At 38.6% G+C, this 13,613-nt stretch overlaps 2 protein-coding genes across 2 annotated transcripts; both read right to left on the reverse strand.

Annotated features, from left to right (window-relative positions):
- Positions 1-4,330: 4,330 nt before the first annotated feature.
- Positions 4,331-6,775, reverse strand: LOC134332892 (protocadherin gamma-A11-like). Its single transcript, XM_063014726.1, has one exon. It carries the CDS (start codon positions 6,773-6,775, stop codon positions 4,331-4,333), a length of 2,445 nt encoding a protein of 814 aa, XP_062870796.1.
- Positions 6,776-8,284: 1,509 nt separating this feature from the next.
- On the reverse strand, positions 8,285-10,816 carry LOC134332893 (protocadherin gamma-A11-like). The gene is made up of 2 exons (XM_063014727.1): positions 8,417-10,816; positions 8,285-8,323 (listed from the first exon to the last, which is right to left on the reverse strand). Exons 1-2 carry the CDS (start codon positions 10,814-10,816, stop codon positions 8,285-8,287), a joined length of 2,439 nt encoding a protein of 812 aa, XP_062870797.1.
- Between the last annotated feature and the right edge of the window lie 2,797 nt (positions 10,817-13,613).

The raw sequence follows: 13,613 nt of genomic DNA on the forward strand, positions 1-13,613 counted from the left end.
GAATTACACTTTAAATTAATCACCAGGTCTGAATAAGGCACCGAGAGCATGAAATGTTGATCAGAATTTTCAAAATCAAGCTGCCCACGTTAATTGTTGCTGCTTATTGTATGCTAATAATTGCATAAGTTAAATGTATAACATAATATAATCTTTAGTAGGGTTAAGACTTTCTTGAGATACAAGTGATTTGAACTTGTTTTAAAATTGTGTATTGGTATTTTAACAAACTAGTAAAATTAGCTTTGTTCACAAATTGTTTAGCAATAAACACCAATATGTGCAATTTCTGATAATATATAGAACAAAATATGACATTTTAACAAAGATAATGGTTTTCTAAACTGAATTTCTGCTACAGAATATCAACAATAAATTGTCAAAAAAACCCAAAAAACAATACAGGTGAATGCAAATACAGTTATGTATATAACATACACCCCTTTCCCCACACACATATGCATGCAACAAACTGGCGCCTGCATGACATTGTTTTGTAAGTACTTTGACAAGGTCTTCATTTATGACAATCAAGAGAAATTTGTCTGGTGCTGTCAATAGCAAATGGTTCTGAACGCACCCCTACTGTTACAACTGTGTAGTTTTGTATAAAAACTGGGTAGACGAGCATGGAAACATTTACTCAATACATTGCAAAAATCATACATTGAGAAATGCTACTTTATACCTATGCATTTTAATCAGTTTGAATGATTCAAAAACATAGATAAAAAATTTATTTTTAAAAATTCTTACCAATTCCGGAGAATCGGCGGGTTCCAGAAGACTATTTTGTTTTATTTCACGTTGCATCGATTCTGTGAAACTCTGATCCAACAGTAAAACACTTTTCCCACCAAGTGTCGAGTACTTACAGTCACTTTTTCTCGAGTCAGTCGGCATACAGACATCATAATTATACATGTGCGGCAGAGTTCCAGTATCTGCATAACCAGGTGCATAGTACGGAATAACAGGAAGATTGGACTGATAGAAGACGCGCGATTGCCTCCATCTGTAGATCTTTACTGATATTATAACTACTACAGTTGTGATAAAAAGAAAAGACACAGCGGCCAGTGCTAAAACTAAATAAAACGTCAGGTCATCATTATATTCTTTGCCTTGAGTAAAATCCGTAAATTCAGAGAGAGCTTCAGGAAAACTGTCAGCTACAGCTACATTAATGTTAACTATAGCTGAGCGAGATGGCTGTCCGTTATCCTCCACAACAACAGTGAGCTTCTGTTTCACAGCATCTTTATCAGTGACCTGGCGCACAGTCCGTATCTCTCCATTATGTGGTCCTACTTCAAACAGCACCCTGTCTGATGCTTTCTGGAGTTTGTAGGAGAGCCAGGCATTCTGTCCGGAGTCCACATCGACAGCTACAACTTTAGTCACAAGATAACCAACATCTGCTGAACGAGGTACAATCTCAGCCACTGGTGAGCCTCCAGTCTGTACTGGATATAGAACCTGAGGAGCGTTGTCATTCTGATCTTGGATTATAACTTTTACTGTCACGTTACTACTGAGTGGAGGGGAGCCTCCGTCCTGCGCTTTTACACGGAAATGGAAATCCTTTAACTGCTCGTAGTCGAAAGAGCGCACAGCATTAATTACTCCACTATCAACACTGACTGACACATATGAGGATACTGGAACTCCATTTACAGAGATATCTTCCAAAATGTAAGAAACGCGGGCATTATGGCTGAAGTCGGCGTCACCTGCCTTCACTGTGAATATAGAAAGACCTGGTGTGTTGTTCTCGACCACATAGGCCTCGTAATTATTTTTCTCAAATACAGGAGCGTTATCATTTACATCAAGTATGCGTAAACGAAGGGAGGCGCTGCTGGAGAGTGAGGGAACTCCCTCATCAGAACAGTTAACAGTGATGTTGTATTCAGCGTTTTTCTCTCTATCTAAATCCTGATCTGTGTGTAAGCTAAATAAATTATTGGACAAGGATGTGATTGTAAAAGGAAAATTTTCACCAAGAATGCAGTTAACTTTGCCATTTGCACCCGAGTCCGGATCATTCACTTTCATCATTGCAATAACTGTGCCAATTGGTGATTCTTCAGATATAGAACTTGACTTAGAAAGAAAGGTGATGGCTGGTTTATTATCGTTTACATCCAATACTTCAATATATAGCTTACATGAATCAGAAAGTCCTCCGTGATCTTTGGCCTGTATATCAAGCTCAAAATGGCTCGTTTTTTCATAGTCTATTTGACTATTTAGTGTTATTTCTCCATTATGAGAATTTATAATAAATATATCCTCCTCTTCTATATTTGTAATATGATAGGTGACCTGGCCGTTTTTCCCTTCATCAGCATCGGTTGCACTGACGGCTGCCAATTTAGTCCCCTTTGGGGAGTTTTCTGTTACGGTGGCTTTGTAAACTTTCTTTGTAAAAACCGGGGCGTTATCATTAAAATCCAGTACTGTTACATATATCTGTACAGTGCCAGACAATACCGGTTCACCACCATCCATTGATGTCAATAATAAAGTAAACTGTTTTTGTTTTTCTCTATCAAGAGGTTTTTCTAAAATAATTTCTACGTTTTTGCCAACACCTATGTGTTTTTTCTGGTCTAAAACAAAATGATCTGTCGGTTTAAGTGAATAGCTTTGAATACCATTGGTACCGACGTCCGCATCTATTGCCCTTTCTAACATGAATCTGGCTCCTGTTACAGCCGCCTCACTTATGTCAATTTTAACTTCATCTGTTTTGAAATACGGAGCATTATCGTTTATATCCCTGATTTCGACGGTAATTGTGTATAATTCCATCGGGCTCTCGAGTATCATTTGTAGATGCAAAGCGCAGGGTGTCGTTTTAGCACACAGAGACTCCCGATCTATTTTCTCTTTTATGAGTAGCACTCCTCTCTCTTTGTTCAGCTCGATATATTCCGTGCTATCCCCAGAAAATACTTGCGCCTTCCCAGATTTCAGTCTTTTTACATCCATATCCAGGTCCTGAGCAATATTTCCAACGACTGAACCTTTCGGCATTTCCTCCGGAATGGAGTAACTGACCTGTCCGATCACGGAGCAAGTAAAAAGAAGGATGACAAACAATGCAGTCTGCATCATAAATGCATCTGCCATTTTTACAGTGGCACCGAATATTCTTAAAACTCACAGCGACATCAAGTTGTAATATCCTTAAAATCCCTTAACGTCCTTAACGTAATCTGCACTTCGTCCTTTGAAAAGAGGATAAAAACCATCGACCGACATCGTGAAGGTCTGACTAAAAAGCCATTCTGTGTCTTGGTGGATATGGGAATTGTGCTGAAAAGAACGCTTACTTGAGTACTTTCCTTGATAAACAGCGGCCCTCTGAGTCAAGACTAAGAATTACACTTTAAGTTTATCACGAACTCTGCATCAAGCACTGAAATTTTAATTAGAATTTTCAAAATTAAGCTGTGCGCATCAAATGTAGCTGCATATTTCATACGAAAAAGTTTAATGTATGACAATAGTATTTTCAGTAAAAAAAAAAAATCCAGTATGCTTGTGTATTTCTTGAGATGTATTTATTTGTTAATTTATTTATTTATTAGGATTTTTAACGTATGTTTGACACACTGGTTACATTCTCAATACACACAAGATGAATCAGTTCACAAGTTTAATGTCAAAACACAGTCACGGACAATTTTGTATTTCCAGTTAACCTCACTTGCATGTTTTTTGGACTGTGGGATGAAACTGAAGTACCCGGAGGAAACTCACGCGGACACGGGGAGAACATGCAAACTCCACAAAGAGAAGACCTGGACCGCCCCACCTGGGGATCGAACCTAGGGCCTTCTTGCTGTGAGGCAACAGTGCTACCCACTAAGCCACCATGCCGCACCTTTCTGAGATGAAAGTGATTTGGACTGAGATGAAAGTGGTTTGAAAATTGTGCACTGGTATTTTATCAAATAATATCATAATTAGCTTTCTTCACAAACTGTTTTAGCAATAACCGCTTAATTGTTATATTTCTGATACTATATGGAACAAAATATGACATTTCAAAAATGTAATGCTTTTGAAAACACACACACACACACACACGCACGCACGCACTCACGACCGCGTTTCTTAAAATCAATGCTGTATAGGCAAATTGGCTCCAGCACGACATTATTTTGTAAGTACTTCAACAAGGTCTTAATTTAAGACATATTAGACAAATTGGTTGTGTGCTGTCCATAGCAAATGTTTCTAACAAAATTCACCCTGTACTTTTGTATACAAATTGGAAAGACGATGTGAACACTTACTTAAAACATTGCAATAAAAATCACGCATGGGCGTATACTGTTCCTATGCATTTGAGACATTCTAAAAGAGAAAAGTGTTTTAAAAAATGGCTTACCAATTCAGGAGAATCTGAAGGTTTTATTTCACGTTGCATCGTTTCTGTTAAACTCTGATCCAACAGCAAAACACTTTTCCCACCAAGTGTTGAGTACTTACAGTCACTTTTTCTTGAGCCGGATGTCATACAGACATCATAATTATACATGTGATGCAGAGTTCCAGTGTCTGCATAACCAGGTGGATAGTACGGAATAACGGGCAAATTGGACTGATAGAAAATGCGCGATTGTCTCCACCTGTAGATCTTCACTGATATTATAACTACTACAGTTGCGATAAATAAAAAAGAAACAGCAGCCAGTGCTAAAACTAAATAAAACGTCAGGTCATCATTATATTCTTTGCCGTGCGTAAAATCCGAGAATTCCGAGAGCACTTCAGGGAAACTGTCCGCTACAGCTACATTGATGTTGACTACAGCTGAGCGAGATGGCTGTCCGTTATCCTCCACAACTACAGTGAGCTTCTGTTTCACGGCATCTTTATCGGTGACCTGGCGCACAGTCCGTATCTCTCCATTTTGTGGTTCCACTTCAAACAGCGCCCTGTCTGATGTTTTCTGGAGCTTGTAGGAGAGCCAGGCATTCTGTCCAGAGTCAACATCGACAGCTACCACTTTAGTCACAAGATAACCAACATCTGCTGAACGAGGAACAATCTCAGCCACTGGTGAGACACCAGTCTGTACCGGGTATAGAATCTGAGGAGCGTTGTCATTCTGATCTTGGATTATAACTTTTACTGTCACATTACTACTGAGTGGAGGGGAGCCTCCGTCCTGCGATTTTACGCGGAAATGGAAGTATTTCAACTGCTCGTAGTCGAAAGACCGCACAGCATTAACAATTCCACTATCAGCACTGACTGACACATATGATGACACCGGAACTCCATTTACTGTACTATCTTCTAATATATAAGAAACGCGCGCATTCTGGTTTGAGTCGGCGTCAACTGCTTTCACTGTGAATACAGAGAGATCTGGAGTGTTGTTCTCGACCACATAAGCTTCGTACTTTTTTATTTCAAATACAGGTGGGTTATCATTCACATCTGAAATGTGTAAACGGAGATTAACGCTGCTGGAGAGTGACGGAATTCCTTGATCAGAACATGTTAGACTGATGTTGTACTCAGAGTCCGTTTCTCTATCTAATTCATGTTCTGTTAGTAAACTGAAAACGTTGTTTGATACGGATTTAATAGAAAAGGGAATATTATCGCTAACAGTGCAATGGACCTGCCCATTTGCCTCTGAGTCCGCGTCATTAACGTTCATCATTGCAACTACGGTTCCTGAAGGAGATTTTTCTGATATAAAAGTGGACATAGAAAGAACAGCAATAACTGGTGTATTGTCATTTATATCTAGCACATCAATATTAACTTTACAGGAGTCTGAAAGTCCACCTTGGTCTCTGGCTTGAATATTAATTTGATAATAGCCTGACTTTTCATAGTCAATCGCTCCGCATAATGATATTTCGCCACTATTTTGATCGATAATAAATATATCTTTTACACTTTGATCTGTGTTTGTAATGTAGTAGGTTACCTGTCCGTTTGGTCCTTGATCGGCATCAGATGCGCTTACAGTTATTAATTTGAAATTATTTGGCAAGTTTTCAAATACAGAGGCTTTATATATTTTCTGCGTAAAAACAGGAGCGTTATCATTAACATCTAGCACAATAATGTGTATCTGTACAGTACCAGACAGCACTGGTTCACCTCCATCCATCGCTGTTAATAACAAAGTTAAGTGACCTTGATTCTCTCTATCAAGGGACTTTTGTAAAATAATTTCTACGCTTTTACCACCATCTGCATAGTTCTGCAACTCTAAAACAAAATTATCTGTCGGTTTAAGCGAGTAGCTCTGTAGCCCATTTGTACCGACGTCCGCATCGATTGCGCTTTCTAACACGAATCTGGCTCCGGTTACAGCCGATTCACTTATTTCAATTCTAATTTCATCCCTTTCGAAAAATGGGACGTTGTCATTTATGTCGGTAATTTCTACAGTAATCGTGTACAGTTCCATAGGGCTCTCGAGTATCATTTGAAGATGTAAAGCACAGGGACTCTTCTTTGCGCAAAGAGACTCGCGGTCTATTTTCTCTTTAATAAGAAGCACACCTCTGTCTTTGTTCAGTTCTACGTATTCCTTGTTGTCCATTGTATGAATACGAGCTTTTCCAGATATCAGTCTTTTTACATCCAAACCCAAATCCTGAGCAATATTTCCAACCAATGAATCTTTCGGCATTTCCTCCGGAATTGAATAGCTGACCTGTCCGAGCACAAAGCGAGAAGAAAGGAGGATGAAAAACAACACCGTCTGCAACATCACTGCATCAGCCATTTTCTCACACGATTTCCAAAAATAACATTGTCGTCCAACTACAATATGTTAAAAATATGTAAACATACTCCATATAATGCACAGTACTCTTTTGAAGACGGCAAAGATGGTTTATAACGTCGAAGCAGAATGTCTTTCTCTTTTTCTACCCTTTATGGTAAAGCTCTAAGGTTTGTTGATAAACAGCGGCTCTTTGAGTCCACATGGAGAATTACACATTAACGTTTCAGATTTTTTTTTTTTACAATTCTAGAAATATGTTTAAAAGACACTCACACTATGAGGCAACCCAGAACAGACATCTCTGCGTGTTTTGGGAGGTATGGAAAACTTACAGAGGAAACCAGTGTGAAAACAGAAAAGTTATATGGAATTCCTCACAGCCAGTGTATGAAGGCAAGATCAAACCGAGGTCCTCAAAACCTGACATGTTCTGGGAAATTCACTAAACCAGCTACTCCGCGTTGCTATTATAGTTACAAACTTAAAATTCAAAGTTGATATTTGAAGTGTAACTCAAACGCTTAATGAGCAGGATAGATGCAGATATTAACGTTTTAAACAGTTTAAAACAATACAATTTTGGAATATTTGCCTACTCAGGTAAATCTAAAATCTAATGTCATCAGGAAAGGGAAAACTAAATGTCACTGGCTACAGATTTTCGTGCTTATGCTTTTTTCGTTTTTAGGGTGGATATGTATCATTTTCACTAATTAAATGTTAAATGTTTAAGTTGCACTTAAACCCATTAGATAAGGCTGTCACAGTTCTTAGTTTGAAACCATTTGGCAAGTTTTCAAATACAGAGGCTTTATGTGCGTAAGCAACTGTTTGTCTTTTAAAACTTAGACAAACCATGCATGAATAGGTGGATAGTCTGATATGAATAGACAGCTTTTGCATTTTTCTAGTAAAATGTTTCAAAATAGCACCAAAGAAGTCTTATGGACAATGCGAAGACGTCACAAAGACACATAGTTAAAAGACAATACGTACAGTGATATGTTTGTTAATTATCAAATAATTCAATAGGTGAATGTCGACCAACAGTAGAGGTTTAACAAAGGTAAATAACATAAATGTATGACTATCTAATTAAATAAATGAAAAAGCAGCCTATATAACATGACTGTAAGTTGTCCTGAAAATAAAACGTTGGATTGTCTTAAAGCCTAATGAGGATTGTTCTAAATAATAAAGTATAGAAATACAGGTAATAAAAGACAAAGCATTCCCACATGTATACATTAAGCTCCAAAGCTAGTATAAGCAGTATGATTTAGTATATACAGGTTGTTACCGGTTAAAATTTCGTGTGTTTTTAGTAGATAAATGTCTAATTTTAAAACGATAAACTGAAGGGTGTTGATGAGGGCATGTAATTCTGATAAAAAAAATAGCAGACCATTCATGCCATTATAACGCAATGCTTCAAGTTTATAAGTTATTGTAAGAATTCGTAGCTCAGCGTTTAAGGTATTGGACTAGAAATCACAAGGTTGCCTATTAAGACCCCACCACCGCCAAGTTGCCCTTATCGGGACCCTGAGCAAAAAGTCTTTAAATGTTAATTGCTCAAACTGCATTCAGTTATAACTGTTAAATACAGCAAATGTAAATACAATTAAAGACTCTTACCATATCCGGAGAATCACAATCCTCCAACAGATTTGTTTCTTTTTTGGCACGTTCGATAGTTTCCGTAAAACCTGGGTCCACCACTAAAACACTTTGTCCACCAAGAGTAGAATATTTACAGCCACCGCTTATCCTGTCAGACGTCATGCAAACATCATAATTGTACATGTGAGGAAGAGTTTTAGTAACTCCTGTATCTGCGTAACCAGATGGATAGTACGGAATGACGGGGAGATTGGACTGATAGAAGATGCGCGATTGCCTCCATCTGTAGATCCTTAATGATATTATAACTACTACCGTTAAAATAAATAGAAAAGAAACAGCAGCCAGTGCTAAAACTAAATAAAACGTCAGGTCATCATTGTATTCTTTGCCGTGCGTAAAGTCTGTAAATTCTGAAAGGACTTCAGGAAAACTGTCCGCTACAGCTACATTAACGGTAACTATAGCTGAGCGAGATGGCTGTCCGTTATCTTCCACAACTACAGTAAGCTTCTGTTTCACAGCATCTTTATCAGTGACCTGGCGCACAGTTCGCATCTCTCCATTCTGTGGTCCTATTTCAAACAGCGCCCTGTCTGATGCTTTCTGGAGTTTGTAGGAGAGCCAGGCATTCTGTCCAGAGTCCACATCGACAGCAACAACTTTAGTAACAAGATAGCCAACTTCTGCTGAACGAGGAACAATCTCAGCCACTGGTGAGCCACTAGTCTGTACTGGGTAGAGAACCTGAGGAGCGTTGTCATTCTTGTCTTGGATTATAACTTTTACTGTTACATTACTACTGAGTGCAGGGGAGCCTCCGTCCTGCGCTTTTACGCGGAAATTGAAGTATTTTAACTGCTCGTAGTCAAAAGATCGCACAGCATTAATGACTCCACTATCAGCACTGACTGACACATATGATGCCACCGGGATTCCATTTACAAAGCCATCTTCTAATATATAAGAAACGCGGGAATTTTGTTTGGAATCGGCGTCATTTGCCTTTACTGTGAATATAGAGAGACCTGGTGTGTTGTTCTCTACCACATAGGCCTCGTAATTATTTCTTTCAAACACAGGGGCGTTATCATTTTCATCTGAGATGTGTAAAAATAGAGAAACGCTGCTGGAGAGTGAGGGAACTCCCTCATCAAAACAAGTTACAATAATGTTGTACTCAGATTCTCTCTCCCTATCCAATTCCTGTTCAGTGTGCAGGCTAAACACGTTGTTAGACGGCGATGTGATAGCAAAATGCATATTTTCACTAAGTATGCACTGGATTTTACCGTTGACCCCGTTGTCAGGATCATTTACATTCATCATTGCAACGACTATTCCAGATGGAGACTGTTCTGAAATAGAATTTGCCATGGAGAGAATAGCGATAGCTGGTATGTTATCGTTAATATCCAGCACGTCGATCATTACTTTACACGAGTCAGATAGTCCACCTTCGTCGCTGGCCTGAATATCGAGTTCATAATGGCTTGCTTTTTCATAGTCAATCTGACCATTTAATAATAGATCTCCAGATTTTCGATCCAAAATAAACATTTCGGCCACATAACTGTCTACTGTGTCGGAAATGTGGTATGTTACTATACTATTAGAGCCTTCGTCCGCATCTGATGCTTTTACCGTCGCCAGTTTTATTCCTTTTGCCGAGTTTTCCAGCACAGTTGTTTTATATACTTTCTGTGTAAATACTGGAGCATTATCGTTTACATCTAACACTCTTATATGTATCTGTACAGTACCTGATAAACAAGGATCGCCTCCATCATATGCTGTTAAGAGTAAATTAATTCTGCCTTCTTTTTCACGATCAAGTGTTTTCTGTAACACCATCTCTACGTTCTTACCTCCATCTGCTTGACTGTAAAGCTCTAAAACGAAATAATCAGTCGGTTTAAGAGAATAAGTTTTTAAGCCATTAATACCGACGTCTGCATCCACAGCTCTCCCAAGCATGAATTTTGCACGAGTTACAGCCGATTCGCTAATGTCAAACCTCATTTCTTTTTTCTGGAAAGCCGGCGCATTATCATTTATGTCTGTAATTTCGACATTAATTGTGAACAGTTCCATTGGGCTTTCGAGAATCATCTGAAGATGTAAAGCACATGGAGTCTTTTTTGCGCAAATAGACTCCCGATCTATCCTTTCTGTAATGGCGAGCACGCCTCTTTCTTTATTTAGATTAATATATTCCTTGCTGTCCACCGTATAAATGCGAGCTTTCCCAGATTTCAGTCTTTGTATATCCAATCCCAAATCCTGAGCAATATTTCCAACTACTGAACCTTCTGGCATTTCCTCCGAAATTGAATAGCTGACCTGTCCGAGCACGGAGCGAGAAGAAAGGAGGATGAAAAACAACACCGTCTGCAACATCACTGCATCAGCCATTTTCTCACAAGATTCCCAGAAATAACACTGTCATCCAACTGCAATATGTTAAAAAAATGTAAACATGCTCCATATAATGCACAGTACTCTTTTGAAGACAGCGAAGATGGTTTTGGCAACGTGTAAGTGAATAACGTCGAAGCAGAATGTCTTTCTTTTTTTCTACCCTTTATCGTAGAGCTCTAAGGTTTGTTGATAAACAGCGGCTCTTTGAGTCCACACGGAGAATTGCACATTAATGTTTCAGATTTTCTTTACAATTCCAGAACCTATGTTTAAAAACGCTCACATTTCGAGGCAACCCAGAACAGACAACTACATCTCTGCGTGTTTTGGGAGGTATGGAAAACTTACAGAGGAAACCAGTGTGAACACAAAAAAGTTACATGAAATTTCTCACAGCCGGTGTATGGAGGCAAGGATCAAACCAAGTTCCTCAACCTGACATGTTCTGGGAAATTCACCAAACCAGCTACTCCGCGTTGCTATTATAGTGACAAAATTTAAATTTAAAATTGCTATTTGAAGTGTAACGCAAACGCTTATTGAGCAGGATAGATGAAGATATTAACGTTTTAAACAGTTTAAAACAATTTAATTTTGGAATATTTGCTAAATCAGGTAAATATAAAATCTAATGGTATCAGGAAAGGGAAAACTACAGTGCCTTGCAAAAGTATTCAGCCCCCTTGAACTTTTCAACCTTTTGCCACATTTCAGGCTTCAAACATAACGATATGAAATTGTAATTTTTTGTGAAGAATCAACAACAAGTGGGACACAATCGTGAAGTGGAACGAAATTTATTGGATATTTTAAACTTTTTTTAGAAATAAAAAACTGAAAAGTGGGGCGTGCAATATTATTCAGCCCCCTTGCGTTAATACTTTGTAGCGCCACCTTTTGCTGCGATTACAGCTGCAAGTCGCTTGGGGTATGTCTCTATCAGTTTTGCACATCGAGAGACAGAAATTTTTGCCCATTCTTCCTTGCAAAACAGCTCGAGCTCAGTGAGGTTGGATGGAGAGCGTTTGTGAACAGCAGTTTTCAGCTCTTTCCACAGATTCTCGATGGGATTCAGGTCTGGACTTTGACTTGGCCATTCTAACACCTGGATACGTTTATTTGTGAACCATTCCATTGTAGATTTTGCTTTATGTTTTGGATCATTGTCTTGTTGGAAGATAAATCTCCGTCCCAGTCTCAGGTCTTTTGCAGACTGCAACAGGTTTTCTTCCAGAATGGTCCTGTATTTGGCTCCATCCATCTTCCCATCAATTTTAACCATCTTCCCTGTCCCTGCTGAAGAAAAGCAGGCCCAAACCATGATGCTGCCACCACCATGTTTGACAGTGGGGATGGTGTGTTCAGGGTGATGAGCTGTGTTGCTTTTACGCCAAACATAACGTTTTGCATTGTGGCCAAAAAGTTCGATTTTGGTTTCATCTGACCAGAGCACCTTCTTCCACATGTTTGGTGTGTCTCCCAGGTGACTTTTTATAGATATCTTTGAGAAATGGCTTTCTTCTTGCCACTTTTCCATAAAGGCCAGATTTGTGCAGTGTACGACTGATTGTGTCCTATGGACAGAGTCTCCCACCTCAGCTGTAGATCTCTGCAGTTTATTCAGAGTGATCATGGGCCTCTTGGCTGCATCTCTGATCAGTCTTCTCCTTGTTTGAGCTGAAAGTTTAGAGGGACGGCCGGGTCTTGATAGATTTGCAGTGGTCTGATACTCCTTCCATTTCAATATGATCGCTTGCACAGTGCTCCTTGAGATGTTTAAAGCTTGGGAAATCTTTTTGTATCCAAATCCGGCTTTAAACTTCTCCACAACAGTATCTCGGTCGGACCTGCCTGGTGTGTTCCTTGGTCTTCATGATGCTCTCTGCGCTTTAAACAGAACTCTGAGACTGTCACAGAGCAGGTGCATTTATACGGAGACTTGATTACACACAGGTGGATTCTATTTATCACCATCAGTCATTTAGGTCAACATTGGATCATTCAGAGATCCTCACTGAACTTCTGGAGTGAGTTTGCTGCACTGAAAGTAAAGGGGCTGAATAATATTGCACGCCCCACTTTTTAGTTTTTTATTTCTAAAAAAAGTTTAAAATATCCAATAAATTTCGTTCTACTTCACGATTGTGTCCCATTTGTTGTTGATTCTTCACAAAAAATTACAATTTCATATCGTTATGTTTGAAGCCTGAAATGTGGCAAAAGGTTGAAAAGTTCAAGGGGGCTGAATACTTTTGCAAGGCACTGTAAATGTCACTGGCTACAGATGTTCGTGCTTATGTTTTTTTTTTTTTTTAAGGGTGGAAATGTATCATTTTCACTAATAAAATGTAACATTTTTCACTCATATAAAATGTATCACTTATGATTTTGGCTTTGCTAGATGTTCAAAAATTCACACACAAACCAAAACAAATCTAAGTTAATAAGTTGCACTTAAACCCATTAGATGAGGCTGTCACAGTGTGCGTAGGTAACTGTTTGTCTTTTAAAACTTAAAAAAAAAAACTAAATGGATGGGTGGATAGCCTGACAGACAGACAGCTTTTGAATTTTTCGAGTAAAATGTTTCAAAATAGCACCAAGGAGTCACACTTAAATTTTATGGACAATGCAAAGACGTCACAAAGACACATAGTTAAAAGACAATACGTACAGTGATATGTTTGTTGATTATCATATAATTCAATAGGTGAATGTCGACCAACAGTAGAGGTGTAACAACGGTAAATGGCATAAATGTATGAATATCTAATTAAATAAATGAAAAAGC

The sequence above is a fragment of the Trichomycterus rosablanca genome, chromosome 18 (genome assembly GCF_030014385.1).
Source record: "Trichomycterus rosablanca isolate fTriRos1 chromosome 18, fTriRos1.hap1, whole genome shotgun sequence".
Lineage (NCBI taxonomy): Eukaryota > Metazoa > Chordata > Actinopteri > Siluriformes > Trichomycteridae > Trichomycterus > Trichomycterus rosablanca.